The 18,402-nt window shown below is 38.2% G+C and overlaps 1 protein-coding gene across 7 annotated transcripts in view; it reads right to left on the reverse strand.

The window, feature by feature from the left end:
• The window catches only part of PDE4D (phosphodiesterase 4D), a 745,734-nt gene that overhangs the window by 363,670 nt on the left and 363,662 nt on the right, over nucleotides 1-18,402 (reverse strand). The window contains exon 1 of one of the 7 annotated variants that reach the window (XM_054512125.2): nucleotides 4,682-4,899. The exons of the other annotated variants lie outside the window; for them this stretch is intronic. Coding sequence (XP_054368100.1) covers nucleotides 4,682-4,770 — 89 coding nt within the window. The 5' untranslated portion in view covers nucleotides 4,771-4,899. Of the gene's footprint in view, nucleotides 1-4,681; nucleotides 4,900-18,402 lie in introns of those variants that run through there. 7 annotated transcript variants of the gene reach the window in all.

The raw sequence follows: 18,402 nt of genomic DNA on the forward strand, positions 1-18,402 counted from the left end.
TAGATCCATCTCGTGGGGTTGTTTTATGCGATGAAATGAGATAATGTGTGTACATTACTGGGAATGTGGCATGGCCCAGAGTAAGTGTCTGTTAGAAATTAGATCTTATTACTTACTTATTACTTATTATTACTCCAGACTTGGCTGCCCTCCTGTGTCTGTGTGGCCTCTGATCTCTGAACCTTCCATTCTTTCTCTCCCATTTAGTGGTAAGTGTTCCCATTCTCTTCCCTATAGAATTAAATGAGATGAGCCGTGCATGGGGCACTAAAGACAAGAGTCATTACGCCTTTTACATCTGGCAAGTTTTTTAAAAAAATGCTACACAATGGGAGGCATGAATGTGGTATCTGGGAAGTTACATCCCAGGGTACTGATTCAATGTTGGTGGCACCCACTTCCCCTCCTAAAGCCTTGGCTCCGCCTGCATTTCTAGTGCATACTGCTAGGTTTACTTTGACAGCAACTGACGTGCTACTGCTCAGGTTTTCCTGGTAACACAGTGGAAACCACACTCCCCTCTTGCCCTTGCTATTGTCTGCTACTATCAGATGTCCAGATCCGAGCTGCAGGTCTGAACATAACTTTCTAAGAGCACAGGGGATGATTTAAGGTCATTGAGGGCTTTCGGTTTTAGTAAATATGGCTTTATCTTTCCATGGCTCGAAATCACTTAGGCTTTTTATTTCTCCATCCGATTGCTTGTTAATCCTCCTTTCCACTGATGGGTCTGTTTCCCACTAAAAAATTTACTTGTTAGCCCTTCTACAACAGGTACAAGTATGCTTACATGAATTTAATTAATCACCTATTTGGCAGCTCTGTTAAAATGCTGGGGGAGGGATGTTGATGTTGATGTTGATGTTGAAACTATTGGCAAAAAAGAGATCTGGAGAGTTTCTGAGTATCTCAATTATTTAGTGTATCCCACAACCCCTATTAGTATAAGAGACGGGAAAAACTAGAACTGCTTTCTGCTTCTGGCCTGCAGGATGCTAGTGGAATCATCTCTGCCCTAAATGTACCCTGGATGACTTTCTCTTCTATTTGCATACCACCCACCTCATAGTCACCCCATATTTTTTCTTTCTTTTTTTTAATGTCCCTTTCTGAGAAGAGAGAAAGCAGACAGTTTTGTGATTTGTTTTGGCTGGAAGACAAGACCACCTCTTGAAGAGTAACTTTCTATTTAAAGTTTCCTTAAATGTTACTATACTTTTAAACAATAACATTTAGAAAAACAAAATGTCCCAATGTAGTTCCCTTGGGGAGTTGGCAGAGTCCACCAACCTGCTAAGTCTTACTGCTCATTCTTTCTTTGCTTCCCAGATCATTTTCTTTCCAATTTTTTTTAGGTACTATATTTAAAACTCCAACATAAATTCACTCATTTACATTATCTCCTCAAACCTAATGTGATAAACACACCATTCCCTTCTCTCTCCTCTAAAAAGATAGGAGAGGTGTGGCTCTAAATAAGGATTGACACTCATTCCAGATCCACAGAGGAAAGTTAGCCTCCTGAGTATGTAATCCTCTCTTTCTCTCTCTGTATCAAATCAAATTTGGCTTAATAAGTTATATATTAATCATATTTGGCTTTTTATAAAAATGTATTTTACCCACAAAAGACAAAAATTTGTCACTGCCGAAAAACCACTTTCAAATCAATTTTAAGCATTGCATAACAGTCCAAAATCGTATTTCTCAGGGATGAATACTCATCCAATGTATATGATTTGCTATTACTTTAACAAAGCAGACTCTTTAACTGAATTTCACATATTATAGACTTGGCTTTCCTTTACCCTGAATGTTACAAGAAAGGGAAGACAATCCCAAAGAAAACTATTCCAGTTTAAAGTTAAGTGTACCACATGTCCATTCTGTCTTCAAAGAAAAAAATTATATTATACTAGACACATTTGAGGATTTTACAGACCAACAGTCTCATAAAGAAGAAATTCAATGAAGAAATATAGGTTAATGCCCAGTTATTTCAGTTGCTTCAATAGTAAAATCATATCCAAAGCCTCTCAAAGGTCAAGGTAAGCTTAAGCTACTCCCATGTTTTAAGGATCTTATATATATATATATTTTAAAGATTTTATTTATTTATTTGAGAGAGAGAATGAGATAGAGAGAGCATGAGAGGGGGGAGGGTCAGAGGGAGAAGCAGACTCCCTGCTGAGCAGGGAGCCCGATGCGGGACTCCATCCTGGGACTCCAGGATCATGACCTGAGCCGAAGGCAGTCGCTCAACCAACTGAGCCACCCAGGCGCCCAGGATCTTATATATATTTGAAAAATGCAAAAACAGAATTGCAAAATTGTGGGGAAATTTAAATGTTTACATCAAACAGTTTAATACCTTTAACTCTAGGAATGCTCTGCAACAAAAATGTGCTATTCAAAAGATAACTGTAGAATTTAAGTGTGTGTGTGTGTGTACACATACATACATATATTGATTCATGGTTCATCTGAGATGGTGTGGCCTGTTAAAAGTTTATAGCTATACGATAAACATTCTTTTTCATTATTATCAGTATATTGCTGTAGTTGAATGCATTATCTTTTTGAGCACTGACAGACCTCTGAAAATATGAGACCAGAGTGGCCAACTGCCCTACTAGTTCCCTAACTTTCTACTGGACTCTTTGCCTGTGATAGGCCCTGATTATTCAACAAGTTGACTTTGCAAATAAAGGGGTGATACCAACTAAGACAGTGGAGCAAGAGGTCTCATCAAATATACATTAATGGCACTCCTGTCACATATAAGGGAGCCTCTGGCATCAAAGAATTTACAGTCCAAATGGAGAGACAAAAGAGGACCCACAGAACAGTAAAGACAGTATGTATAAATAGTTTAATTATTACATGTGCGATTCACATACAAATTAAAATCAAATCGATGAGGGACGAAGTCTCTCAAGCTCCAAAGGAGACTGGCCCAATGATGGTCACTCTAACCTCTTGTTAGGAAAAAGGCATGTTAGAACTACCAACATGGGCACTTAAATGCATGGAAAACTCATCCTTAGACATCCCAGTGGCTTGCTGTATTTTGGAAAGGATCAGAACTTGACCAAAGGACAATGAAATAACTTTGCCAGATGAAGGCAAGTTTCATAATGTATTTGCAAATCATACAGCAGAGCTTAACCTGCATTTTTTTTTTGGAGATTTCTGAAACACTAGTGCCACATGCTATTCCTTTCACACTATTCAGTAGTTAGACATGTACGATATCCCAGGACTTGTTATCAGCTCTCATTAATGAGGAGAGTTCAGAAATCACCCTCTATTGGAAATAAGCACTGTAATGCTTACAAATCTTTGATGAGCATACAGCTCAGTAGAATGCAAAGCATATAGTAGGGTGTATCATTTCTAATGTTGAACTGTATTCATAACTAATAAATTAATCTAATTAGTAAAAATAAATGGTATTTATTTTGTTTTGAACTAGAAATAAATGGAATTGCTACTTACACTTTTGGCTGCCAATTTTTATCCTTTGTCAAAGTTTGCTTCTGCATTGTTACTATAAGTGAAGTATATAATTTGATTTCTCTGATTTTACAGTTCCCTAATAAGTCCCAAGGGCACTATCTTCCATACTGTCTAAAATAAATAACTCTCGTGAATTATTTTAAACCAAAACTCAAATGTTTTTTATGCAAGTAAATCAGAATACATTATAATTCAAATTTAATGCATACTTCTATATAGGCCCAGTAGTCTCCAGATATGTTGCATTTGGTCTAAATAAGAAAGATATTCTCAAGACTTTGCAAACAGTTTCAGCTGTATTTGCTTTTCCTGAAATAGCTTCCATTGCTTACAGACTAGCCAATCAGAAACAAACAAAAAAAGTGTGAAGAATCAATCTTTTCCTTGTAAATAGCTAGAATACTTAAGCAAAGAAGGAAATCAAAGATTTTTTTTTTTCTCACTGTCTTCTTTCTTTTTTCTAGTTACTTGGTTAAAATAAGCTAACTTGGGTGTAAAACAAAGTTGCCATTGACAATTTATTGAGATTGTGAAGTCAAGATCTTTCATGTGATTTCTATAGAACTCTTCAGAAATAAAAGATTAATAGAACATCGATTTTGATTTTATGGTGTCTAATTCTCCTAGACAAGATTAAAACACTGAATTACCGTCTAGATCCCAGAGATAGTTGCCACTTTTCCACGTGAATGTGCCCTGGAAACCCTTATGAACAAGATAGTATTATTTCCTTTTTGTTGTTTGATTGCCTGTTTAATCAAGCAAGACACTTTTCCTGACATTTAAAGGGTTAACTGAAAGTTTTAGCATGACCAATATTGGCTCTTTTAACTCCAGCAGGGATGCTAATACCCTTTTTTTCCAGATGCTAGTAATAGGAATGCTGTTTTTTTTAAGTTCACCATTTAACACTCAAAATCAGCTTTTAGAGTTAGTCAACTTCTTGCTACTTCTCAGGTTCCCATATACCCCCTCACTATTTTAAGGTTCATCTCTTTGTCACTCATATTTCATATACTGCCAACTTAACGCCTGTTAGGAGTTAAATAGATCAACACAGGGCAAAAGCATATTTCCGGCGGCGGGGTGCGGAGGGAAGGGCTAAAGCTATAGAGACTGATTTAAAAAATTCTTCCCGGCTACAAAAAGTAAAGAGTGATACCTGTAGGACTTTGAGAAACGCAATCTTGTTTTGGCTCTGGGAGATGGTCCTGGCACTGTGACTCCCTGAGGATCCCAAGGAAAAGCCATTTGTAAGGAAGGTGCCAGGATCGCTGGAAACCGCAGAAAGTCAGAGTTGGTGCAGGGCCTGGGGGCCGGAGGGCCCCGCGCTGAGCAGGAGGCCCTTGTGGCTGAGGGAGGGCATTTCCTCTGTGGGGTGGTATGCACTGACAAGGAGGTGGCAGGCTGGCTGAAGCAGGGGTGGAAGGGATGGCCAGGACTTCCTGCTGTGTGACACTTGCCCTTTGCGACAGAGCTTGCTTCACTCAGACCTTATCTCATTAATAACATGAGCAACACTCTCTCACAAATTTGTTTTTAAATATAGTCCTGATTAAACAACATAGTCATATGCCACTCCTGAAAAGCACAACACACACACACACACACACACACACACCATGAAAAGTATGACTGAAATGTGGGTGAACCTTTATATCAAGTGTGAAGTTCAAAAAAAAAAAAAAAAGGTAAACAGAGGGCCTTTGTTAAAAAAGAAGTAATTACATATCTACAATGGGGAAATTCAACAAAGATTACTACATTTCACACAACTAGCTGCCAAATATAATTTTCCTTGCTCCAACTTCTCTTAGAAACAGGGATGGGCATCGTTATTTGCAAACCTTCCACAAGGATTTAATCATCTTGAAATACTAGCGCCTCCCTGCAAGTCAGTGTAAGAAGAAAACAGGCAGATCACTTTCAAAGCTTTTGGCAGCTTTTCCCTCACGGAGATGGTGCGTCACCTTGGAGAGTGAATTATAATGCATGACTTTGACAACAAAGATCAATTTTCTTGTTCATTTTCTATTCCCTAGAAACATTTCTTAACTCTCTGATAAATCCCTTAAAACAACTTTCTTTCAAATTAAATAAATGACGAAAGCCAAATAGAGCCCTTCGCATGTTTTATGAGTCCAGGACATTTCAGGGAGGCAAATATTTCAAGATATTGTACGCAAGGAGTCAAAGGACCCCAATGCCGTCATCAGTCCTCACCACGGAGTGGTATTTAATGTTAACAGTGCAGCATAATTCCATCAGTCCCTGTCTAAACACTGCCCCACGGGTGACCTCAACTGTAAACCAAGGCAGAGCTCCACTCCTCCTGGATAAGATTAGGCAGGCTTGGAGGGCCCGAAAGTGAATTTAACCCACTCTGAGCGGGACAAAATTGGCTGACAGCTGAGCTTACTGATGGTCACCACATCTGCCAAATTTTGAGACCCATATGACCCTGTCTATCTCTTACACAGCCGAGAGGTCCAAAATATTCATGTACTTTCCATGGAACCTCAAGTAAGGAAACAGGACACTTATTTTCCCGACAGCATCCGGCACACCAGGGGTTCTTGAGAGCGCGACAGGTTCCATATCGGCTTTGTGAATGAGTAATAGAAATATTTTTGGGGTTTCACCTCTTTGTTATCTGGCAGACAGACTCCAAGAGCGGGCAGGCGAGAGCTAACTGAACAGCAGCCAACTCGGAGGAACCAAGAGTTCATAAACAAACACGTTCTCTCTGAATCAATCAGCAATATCTGAATGCTTCACTAATCACACCTTTCTGCTCTTGTACGTGGATCCACACCTCACAAGAGCAAAATCGGAGGCCACCTTCCACGTATTCTTTGAGAAAGACCGAGAAAATGCCTGTGTCTATACCCATGCGAGTCTGCCCTTCTTAGTGGATGAAATTCCAACTATTATCATTTCATTCTTTTATACTATTTGATTTCCATGTCAGGACAGCTCGAAGAAAATGCAAACACTCCTGGCAGAGTTAACAAGCTGCTCAACAACTTGGTATTTAGTAGCATGGTTTATCTGAAACTGAAGTCAGAAAGTATAGGAGAATGGGGAGTGAGGAGGAGCCCCTGAGAGCAAGTGCGGGGAGACAGTGGGGGGTGGGGGGGCCACAGACAGGCATGAGAGCAGGAGGGGTGAGACTAACTAAGATAACTCCTCTCACCTTCCATGCAGGACAGAACTCTCTTTCTAACTGGTGGCATTTTACATTTTACAGGTGAAATAGCCTCAGTGTGCCCTGAAAATAAAAGCTGCAGTGCACATATATGACTTTGGGAGCAAAAAACCATGACTTGCTTTGTTATCCCAATTATACTGGTCATGGCCAGATGGACCCTATCTCCCTGTGCAAGCTGAAGCCAGTCATAGGTATTTTAGCTAATATCTGTTTTTGTCTCCATTCCAATTTACATTTTTAAAAGAATGTTCTATTAATTGCTATCTGATAAAATATCAGGGCATAATAATAATGCAGAATGAAAATACTGTGGAATGTCCAACTTTTTCTAAAAAAAAAATGTACAACGAAGGAGATGCAAAGTTGTCTTTTTCATTACTGCCAAAGTATTTCTTCCTTCTTTTCTCCCTTGATTCTTGACATTGGACAACTGGAATCCTGAAGCAGGATAAAAACAATGTAAATATAAGTGGAGCCTGGGTGGCTCAGTCGGTTGAGCATCTGACCGTGGCTCAGGCCCTGATCTCAGTGTCCTGGGACAGAGTCCTGCATGGGGCTCCTTGCTCAGTGGGGAGTCTGCTTGTCTCTCTCCCTCTGCCCTTCCGCTCATGCTCTCTTCCTCTCAAATAAATGTTTTAAAAAATAAATGTAAATGTAAAATGATGACCAGGGAAATGGAAAATTTGGTCCTTTTTCCTAATGTGAAATTAGATATGGACACAAAAAGTGTCTTCCAATGTTAATGTTATTTTTTCCTTAAATAATTACTCACTTTCTCCTTTTCATTTCTTCTGTACAGCTATACATAATCCCCCCAGAGGTTCCCAGGCCTCAACAAGGTCGAAGAAATAAGCTACTTATTTCTGACATTAATCATGAATAAAATTAAGACTTGATTTCAGGTATAAATACCAATATCCTTTGGAAGGACTGGCTAGTACTTCATAGACATGAGAATTTAGACAACTGGAAAAAAATAAAAATTAAATAAGATGTTTGCTAGGATGAACCTTTGCTGTCATTTACATTTTAAACAGTTGTTTATAACTTTCACTGCACATGTATTAAAGGGTAGAAAAAGAAATAAAGTAATATTTTGCATATTTTAACATGTCATTGTTAAACACTCCTTTACCCATAAGAGTATTAGTAGAAACAGGATTCGGTGGCAGAGAAGTTCCATCCCCGAGACAAACTCTTCTTCTACAATTTGGAAACTAAACTTATACACCCAGGAAAACTAGATTCTGAAATCTAAACTTTGCCTCCACCAAACTGCTATCCAATAATTCCTAACCTCCCTAAAAGCTCAACAACTTGCCCACCTCCTCCCAATAATGCAGATCTTATGCTCTGCCATTCTATATAAGTCATCTTCTTTGCCTCTCGAATATTTCTGGGATTTTGGTTCCAAGATCCCAGATGTTACAAGTGGCAAATTTAGGGTTTGGTGTCTGACACAGAAACTCAGCATTTCCTTTATAGGAGATAGCCTCTATGAATCAAATTGGAAGTCCCAAATTTAAAAGTGGAAGACTTTAAACATAACCCACATAGACATTTGCTTACTCCAAGGCACTATATTTTGACAGGTGGGGGTTGGTGAGCTGAACTTGAGAGAAACAAAGAGTTACATTAGTGGGGTTGCATTATGTTGAAATACATCGCCTCAGGAAGCCAGAGCAGGCAGAGATAGGGTCCAGGATAATGCTGTATTTTGAAATCGTAGCTAGTCACAGACTCGAACGTGGCAGAAGTTAACTTGGGAGCAAATAACCTCATTTCATGTTCATTTATCAGCTGCCTCTGACAGGAGTTTCATTGTAAGAATTCTATTTTCACGGTGATCAATTGCAAAAGAGCGTGCCAAAAGGAAATTTAACAACCGGACTTGCATACTTCTCTAACCTAGTATTCATACGTTATCATTAACTGTGGTTTTTATTACATTCGTGTATTATCAAAATCAACTATCAATTTTTTTTAAAGATGTATTTATTTATTTGAGAGACTGTGTTGGGGGGGAGGGGCAGTGGGAGAAGGAGAGAGAGAAAATCTCAAGCAGACTCCCCGCTGAGCATGGAGCCCAACTCAGGGCCCTATCTCACAACCCGGAGATCATGACTTGAGCTGAAATCAAGAGTCAGATGCTTAACTGACTGAGGCACTCAGGTACCCTTCAGCTATCAATTATTACTCCAAATGGAAATGCCGCAAAATAACGCTAGCCTTTTTTTGATCTGCTTTCAAATAGTCATTCTAAACCTTACATGTGCCTACTTGATTTAGAGGTCAATTCTTCTGTGTTCTAAAATGGAGGACAATTATCTTATAAGTTGTAACACTAACAGAATGCTAACAGAATTGACAGCACCCATGGCCTTAAGAGCATTATGCTTAGCGAAATAAGTCAATCAGAGAAAGACATGTATCATATGATCTCACTGATATGAGGAATTCTTAATCTCAGGAAACAAACTGAGGGTTGCTGGAGGTGGGGGGTGGGAGGGATGGGGTGGCTGGGTGATAGACATTGGGGAAGGTATGTGCTATGGTGAGCGCTGTGAATTGTGCAAGACTGTTGAATCACAGATCTGTACCTCTGAAGCAAATAATACATTATATGTTAAAAAAAAAAAAGAAGATAGCAGAAAGGGATTTGAAAATGAAGGGGGGGAAATCGGAGGGGGAGACGAACCATGAGAGACTATGGACTCCAGGAAACAAGCTGAGGGTTCTAGAGGGGAGGGGGGCTGGGCGATGGGTTAGCCTGGTGATGGGTATTAAAGAGGGCATGTACTGAATGGAGCACTGGGTGTTATACGCAAACAATGAATCATGGAACACTACATCAAAAACTAATGATGTATGGTGATTAACATAACATAATAAAAAAAAAGAACATTAGGAAAGCATGCTCTGTATTTTAAACTGCTACAAACACATCCTTTATTCATTTATGTCTCAGAACACAAACAGAAACAAAATGTAATTAAAGAGCTAACATTATTAAGACATAGAATAAAACAACTGAAAAGAGGCATGATTAAATATCAGGATAAAAGATAACTAAAACTGGATTGTGAACCCAAATGCTTTGCTATACATTTAGGGTTCCCATCTTCCTTAGAGTATTTTAGGATTCTTTTTATCAATTCAGAAGATAATTAAGTCAAACCCTTTCTAACCAAAAAAGCACTGAGTTCGTTCTAAATACTTGGGTAAACGGGGGTTGAAGGAAAGAAATCAAGGAGGAAAAAACTAGCAGGAAGGGAAATACATTTTATGTTTATTAATCATCTACTAGATGACCGATAAAATCCGAAGAGATTTTTCTAAGCAGTCAACAGGAAATATTTTAGAGTTAAATTCTTTAAAAAATTTGGAATTAGTATATGCTAATCACTTGAAATTAAAAAAAAAAATACGATGTTTTTAATGTGTGTAAAAGTATCCTGGAGTCAGTAATTGTCCAATTGTCCAGTTTTCTGTGCATGAAATTTTTAAAAGTCAGAAAACCTTCTTCTTTTCCAATATTACATTCATGCGTCCAGACTGAAAAAACAAAAACAAAAATAAAACACCTCTCCTTTGTCTTAACTAGTAAGTGAAAAGGTAGATTACAGAATTTCATTTTGAAAGCTACTTCCTCTGAGAAGCCTTTCTGCTTTCCCAGACCAAGGGAAGCCTCCACAGCACTCTGCACATTCTTTTTGTCATCGTCAGCACATTTGTAATCACTACTTATTCAACATCAGGCTTCCCTGATGGACCTAGTCATCTAAAGGACATAGACTATGTTTGCTTTTCCACTGGATGCCCAGTGCCTGGCAAATGACCCGAGAAAATAAGTCACGATAATGTTTGTTTAATGAATGAACAAACCAATAACCTCACGTCCTCTTGACAAGAAGATGCATCACCTTTATTATATTCTTTCGTGTTCCCAAATAGGGGCAAAACATTTTTGCCATGGTAGGACTTATTTATTTTCTCTTTCCTTACACGTTCCCTTTGTCAAAGCCATAATTGTAACAACAAATAAATAAATAAAACAATAAAACCAGAAAAAATACTGTCACTGTTATGACCAAATGAATTACAGGCCTATCCTCAGATTAGGATTTTGTTGTTGTTGTTGTTGTTGTTTTGTTTTGGTTTGTTTTTTGATGAATCATCATTGGGCAAATATGCAGGGCAATCCTGATAGAGGGTATTAGAGCAATAGTCGTGCCATAAACTTGCCACGTGACCTTGAGCACTGTTACCTGACCTTACTGAGTTTCAGTGCCTCACTTACCCAAATGAGAACTACTGCAAAGAGGTTTGGAGAAGAATGAATAGGGTACTTTACACAAGTTTTCTGAAAAGACCACACAAGGTTTTAAGCACTACTACTGACAATGTCAAGCTTTTTGGTCAGCTGGGAAAATTATTTTTTTTACTGTTAGAAATATTTCCAATGTTCAAAATTGTACTGTAAAATGGGTCACCTCATAAACATGGTAAGTAGCAATACCATTCTACCAGTTGCAAAAGGGGTATCAATCTTCAATTTTGATGGGTAATTTTTTTTTCTATTTGAAATCTTTTTTATCCTAAATGTAAAGGGACAGAATATCAAGTTAGTCCTTTAACAAAATCTTAATGTTTTATTTGCAGAATGAAACCCCTCTCCTTGTTCTGTGCACTAGAAGTAAAAAAAAAAAAAAAAAAAAATAAGGGACAAGAAATTCTACTAAAATTAGCTAATGGAATTTTTCACAATTGCTCAAAATCCTGGGCTTCACCTAAATATAGAAACATTTCCATTTATTTTTTGAAAACTTAAGGGATGCTGCAGACAGGTTGTTTAACTGAAAAAACATTTGCAACACTAACTCCAACTCATGCTGCTCCCATTTTTGACCACATACCAAATAAGGACAGAAATGGCCTCTTTTCAGCTTTTTAGAACTATGTTAACAAACAAGTGAAAGCAGTGATGGGATTATCAGGCTGAGAAACAAAATCACTCTCTGGGGAGAAAGAAAAAGACCCCAAATACCACGAATCTCTAAATAACAACAATCTCATGTGTTCAACTTTGGCACTGTGATTTTTTTCCATGACAGTGTTCAATATCTCGCTAAATCTGGATATCCATTTATTGGAGACAACATTCATGGACTTTTCCATTCCTGGGTACTGTCATCCCTGTTACCCGCAGACCGCCTTTCCTCACCCTGACACTCCTTATGTGTTGACTGAGTCTGTGAAGCAAATGTTACCACAAGGTCAGGGTATCCTTTTGTAATTCCTTATTTTACTATGATGGTATCAACCACTAATTTGGTATTTATTCTGTGAGAAGGGCATAACATACCTTATATCATTCCCATAATACTGTATCTATGAGTTTAGTCTATTTTTTTTTTTTTTAAGATTTTATTTATTTGAGAGAGAGCACAAGCAGGGGGAGAGGGAGAGGGAGAAGCAGGCTTCCCGCGGAGCAGGGAGCCCGATGTGGGGCTCGATCCCAGGACCCTGGGATCATGACCTGAGCCGAGGGCAGACGCTTAACGACTGAGCCACCCAGGCGCCCCGAGTTTAGTCTATTTTTATTCTGTTTTATGACAGAAGAAAAAGGCTTAGAAAGTTGAGGTAACTTGCCCCCCTGATCATGCAGCCAAGGAGCAGCAGATCTGAGACCAAGACTGGGGTCTTTCCAATTAGAAAACCTATGCTCTTAGCCAACAGAGGCCTAGAATGTAACTGAGGATGGAATGAATGAGCGCAGGTCCGTTTCTCCAGAGAGGTAGGTCATGGCGGAAGTTTTGGATTTTCACAGAAGGAACAGGCAATATGTACAACAGTTATATAATCTTGTTTAATCTTAATCCACCCTTTCAGATAGACATATTGTTGTGATTTTATTTTATTTTTTTAAGATTTATTTATTCATTCTATAGAGAGAGTTTGAGCGAGGGAGAGGGAGAATCCCAGACTCCCCGCTGAGCACAGAGCCCCAAACAGGGCTGGACCCACAAGGCCATGAGCTGAGCTGAAACCAGGAGTCAGACATTCAGCTGACTGCGCCACCCAGGTGCCCCTATTGTTGCCATTTTATAGATGAGAACCCTGAGGCTCGCAGAGGTTAAGTAGCTTGGCTGGCACCACAAAACTAATATACGATGGAGATGTGTGTCCGAGTCAGTTCTGCCTATCCCGAATCTTGTCTCCATGGTAGCTGGCTTCCCCAAGTTCTTTAAATTCCTAATTCTAGGGCCTGAGGACTGAGGCTGAGGACAGGGCCGCGTGGGCTCAGCTGTGATAACCAGAGTGTTACGGAGGCAGAGAGAGAGGAGGCCTGGCAGAGGATGGCAAGGCTTGAGGAAAAGTGACAATGTCAGTGTTTTTGAATGCCCTGTGTTCTGCTCTGCATTTTCCCTCTGTATAGTTTACATCAAGAGAAACAGAAAGACTTTTCAGTCTGTCTAACCAATGGCAGCAATTCACTAGGGGCTAAAATAGAAATCTGGGTTTTTCAGTAATGGTGAAAGAAAGCGAAGTGTGTTTATGTTATTGGTTTTTATTTTGTAATAGGATGCAGAAAACTTAAGGTACCATTTTCTAGCTGTCCCTCAAAACCACCTAAGAAATTTATGACAGACATTTATACAATTACGGCATAAATAAGAAAATAGGGCACATTCTGGCCCTTGCTTCCACTGCCATCACTAAATTTACTTCTATTGGTTCAGTGGAGTTAAGTGACTTTCCCAAGTTTGGTTAAGTGGTAAATAATGAGCCTTGATTGAAACTTCAGCTTACCTCTAAATTTTGGAAAATAGGCCATTTCTAAATTAGGGACTTCCTCTATTAAATTCACTGCCTTTAAAATGTAGAAGTAAATTGGAGAAGGCACAGTTGCTTTTCATTGGTCAGATGATATCAAGTAAAATAATCTATAGCAAATGCTGATTCAAATGCTGATTTAAATTGTACCTATATTAGTTTGATATGTAAGTTATACCTAAGTATTAAGGGATTGAATTTACATTTGAAAATAAAATAAATTGCAGTCAAAGAAACAACCATAGCCGTGGGTTTTCAAGCACTACTGCATACTAGATAATGAAATATTTTGTGGCAGAATTTTTCTTGATATTCTAAGAGTGAGCTTAAATCACAAAATCCTAAAAGATATGGCCTATAGTAAAGTAGTTTCCATATGAAATTTTATTCAACAGGTAACTCTTCCTCCCTTCCTTCCTTCCTTTCTCCCCTCCCTTTCTTCTGCCTTCCCTCCCATCCACTCATAAATACCTACTAGGCATCTACTATATACCAAGTGCTAAGCCATATGCATGCTAACAATTAATGGTGAAGATAATCATGCCCAAACAGACCTTAGAACTGCCTGAACCAAAGGCTGAAACTTCAGCCTTATAAGAAATTGGACTGGGGTTTACATTTTTTAAAAGTGTCAAGGAAGTAGAAAGAGAAGGGATATAAAATATTTATAGAAGTGCGAGGGCACCTGGGTGGCTCAGTTGGTTAAGCAACTGCCTTCGGCTCAGGTCATGATCCTGGAGTCCCGGGATCCAGTCCCGCATCGGGCTCCCTGCTCGGCAGGGAGTCTGCTTCTCCCTCTGACCCTCCCAACCCTCCCCCCTCTCATGTGCTCTCTCTCTCAGTCTCTCTCTCTCAAATAAATAAATAAAATCTTTAAAAAAAAAATTATAGAAGTGGAAAATGGCTTGAGGTCTTGTTTATGAAAAAAAAAAAAACAATTAAGGAGAAGGTGATTCTTCAGATGATCAACATTAAAAACAGATCAAATGAGATATTTTTGGTGAAACACTTTCCTCAGCAGCTGACCCAGGGGAAACACTTCTCTGACAGTCAATTCATAGTATTATATGAAACTGGGAGGGTGGTGGGAGAGACACATTTATAAAGAAGCTCTTGTCTCATGACTAGTGCCAAGCGTGGGTGTAAATCCGTGCTAGGTGGTTGGGAATACAAAAGAAAATGGAAACTGGTCCCTCTTTGGAGAGGCTTGCAACCAGGAAAAATCTCACCTCATAAAAACATTTCTGTAACCTATGCTGGTTAATGTTTTCTCAAGAAAGCATATCAATAGTGCTCACAACATTAAAACTGACAAACTGTCCCTCGGCATCTTTTACAAATCAAGAGAAAAATAAACATGCCTTAAATAGGGCAATCATCACTGCAGTAATCCAGAACGAGCCAAATTACAGATGTTTAAAACACAAACTTGACGGGGCACATAAAACTTGTTTCAGAAAAAAAAATGCAGAATATGGTTCTTGCCATATCAAAAAGGGATTTTTTTTTCCAAAATAGTATTATGAAAATTTTCAAAAATACCTAACAGTTGGAAGAATTTTACAATGAACACCTGGGTATCTACCACTTAGATTATGCTGGTAACATTTAAGACTTTCTTTCTCTTTTTTTCTTTCTTTCTCTCTCTTTCTTTCTTTTAAGATTTTATTTATTTACTTGACAGAGAGTGAGAGAGCACAAGCAGGGGAGCAGCAGAGGGAGAGGGAGAAGCAGGCTCCTTGCTAAGCAGGGAGCCCGATGTGGGACTCGATCCCAGGACCCTGGGATCATGACCTGAGCTGGAGGCAGATGCTTAAGGACTGAGCCACCCAGGAGCCCCTTAAGAGACTGTTTCTTAATAGGAAATTATCATATTGGACTTGAACAATGAGAACTGTGCTGTTATAGTACTATTCATCTGAATAATATTTACAGATTGCTTATTATGTTAAACCTAAATTATAAGTCTTTGTGCTTTAATATTCAGTCTATTTTAAAGGGTGGACTTTGTACAGGCAGACAAGGTGGAGTTTTTTTTCTATGTAATATAAAGAACATAGTAAATTTGAATTCCTAAATCTTGCTAAAAAATAATGATAAAGTAAATGTTAAAGATATGATCAAAGATTATGAATTATCAAAATCAATATCCATTTAAGTGATAAAATGGTCAACCATGAGGTTTTTCTCCAGTTTAGATAATATGTTTTCTCCAGTCCTAGGTAATATGTTTTCGGGATTGTTTCATACACAGTTATTCTTAGAAAATTATGAGTTCAGTCAGGTGATTAGAAATGGGATAATTGGGAATATTCCAGTTACTAATATGACACAAAATATCCTATAAAATCTGTAAATTAGGTGCTCTGTGGGAGGAGGGGAAGAAGGGGAGGGAGAGAGAGAGAGAATATCCAAGCAGACTCTGTGCTGAACTCGAAGCCCCACAAGGGGCTCGATCCCATGACCTGAGCCAAAACCAAGAGTTGGACACTTAACCGACTGAGCCACCCAGGCGCCCCTTGTTATATTTTTTTAATTAATATAATATAATATAAATGTCAAGTCTAGTTCATTAAGGACAAGAAAGAGACTCTGCGTCAGTAATAAATGAAATAGTAAATCCCAATATCAATGAATCCGTTTTTCACTTACTATTTCTGATGTGTCTATGACCTTCTCAACAATTTGATATACAAGTCAAGTTCAAATGACATCACCAGAGTGACAGAGGAAACCTAATTTTAGTCTCCATGATACTGAAAGAACACAAATAAGTACTGAATACTCTCAGCTCATGTTTAGAGTTGATACTTGAAAAGGAATCCAATCAAGGAGCATGTATTGCAGAGTGTTGTCCAAAGCTGGGGCTCTCAGGTGCTCCAAGGACTGTGGAGCATCTCAGATTCAGAAGATCAACTTTTCATGTACATTTAAGGATGTGTATTTTCAAACTCTAATACCACCTCATTACAGCAGTCCAGTGAGAATAGCAAATATAGCTATAAAAAGCATGCAGTGGCCTTTTCAAGATGTTAGTGTTAATACTTTGTTAAGGAGTGCATCATGAAGTAGTATATATACATAATGGGATATTATTCAGCCATGGGAAAGAAGGAAATACCACCATTTGTGACAATATGGATGGGCCTTGTGGGTATTATGCTAAGTGGGATAAGTCAGAGAAAGACAAATACTGTATGTTATCACTTATATGTGGAATCTAAAGAAGTCGAACTCATCAAAACAGAGAGTAAAATGGGGGTTACCAGAGGCTGGGGGTGGGGAATTAGGGGAGGTGTGGTTGAAAGGTACAAACTTGTAACACCAGTTAAATAAGTCCTGGAGATCTAATGCACAGCAGTGATTACAGATAACAATATTGTATTATGACTATCAAACTAGCTAACTGACTGGATCTTAATTAGTCCCAACACAAAAAAGAACTGACAATTATATGAAGGGATAGAGGTTTTAGCTAATGCTATAATGCAATCATATTACAATATATAAATGTATCAAATCAACATGTTAGCCACTGTAAATTTACACAATGTTATATATCAACATATTTCAATAAAAGAGAAATGCATTATGAAATTGCTAATACTAAACAGACTCTAATTACTCACGGCAAGCATTTTACAATTAAATCCAATTAATTAAAATATACACCAAAGTGCTGATAGTGCTGGCTATTAGGATTGCAGGCATTTTTAAACTTTCTTTTCTACAGTGTTCAAATTTTCTACGACAAATATAAATTACTTTTACAATAATATAAAACTAAATATAGGCTACTAGAAACTCAGATAGTAAAATTTCTTTTTTCCCCACCAGGAGTTTTTTTTTATTTTGATTAGATTTCAACCAAAGGTCCATGAATAAAAACTTCTGAATTTATATTAACTTAAGTACGTTTTATAGTTTACACATTGCCGAGATGGTAAAGGGTCAGAGAGAGAAGTGCTGGAAAGCCAGGTAAGCATACACATCATTTAACACCTATGATGATCTGATTTAAAATCCAATGAAAAACAGAATGATGCGGTCTGCAGACATTTCACTAGAGAGGACAGAGGAGTCTGCCCCCTAGAGGTAGAAGAGCCAGGGCCAGAAAAGAAGCAAGAACGCTGCGGAACTCGTTATAAATTCCAAGAGGCTCTTCATGCCAGACTGTGAGAAAATGTTCTTCTGTGAAAAGAGCTAGATGTTTGCACAGTGCCCCCTTGTGAAGAGAGGTTCTCATGACTGTACCTTCATCCAAAGAAAGAGCCAAGAGCTTCTACTAGCCATAAAAGCATCTGCTTAGCCTTCATCATCTGATGACTGACTTCTAAACCTTACAGAAGACACATATGTGCACAGAGGTGATGCACACACAAGGTATCCTACATGTTATTAAAAGTGTACATAAATATTTCACATAGTTGTATTTTTTAATGGGAATGCTTTAAAAATAACTTCTTAAAATAGGAAATCAACATTATTTGCCCCCATTACTTCAGAAAACTTGCTTTTTTGCTCTGTTTCTCAATTTGACAAAAGAAAATTGAGTATGGAAAATTGGGAAATACATTTAAAAATCAAATATTGACTATCTTAATAATATAGAGCCATTTATTTATAAAAGGTTTGTATGAATGTGAGTACCATTTGGAAATGTATCAGTCACCTGAAACTTCATGTGAGAGCCACTGATAAGAATATTACCATCTTAGTAATGTGAAAGTGGGGGTACCTTTAGGTGTTGGAATTAACTATTCAGTTAGAATAAAAAATCTCATTCATATAAATGATTTCACTAATTTAAAAGTGTCTGAATAACTGTTCATCAG

The sequence above is a fragment of the Mirounga angustirostris genome, unplaced genomic scaffold (genome assembly GCF_029215605.1).
Source record: "Mirounga angustirostris isolate CCGP_5_RB_7025 unplaced genomic scaffold, mMirAng1.0.hap1 SCAF_7, whole genome shotgun sequence".
NCBI classification, from domain to species: domain Eukaryota; kingdom Metazoa; phylum Chordata; class Mammalia; order Carnivora; family Phocidae; genus Mirounga; species Mirounga angustirostris.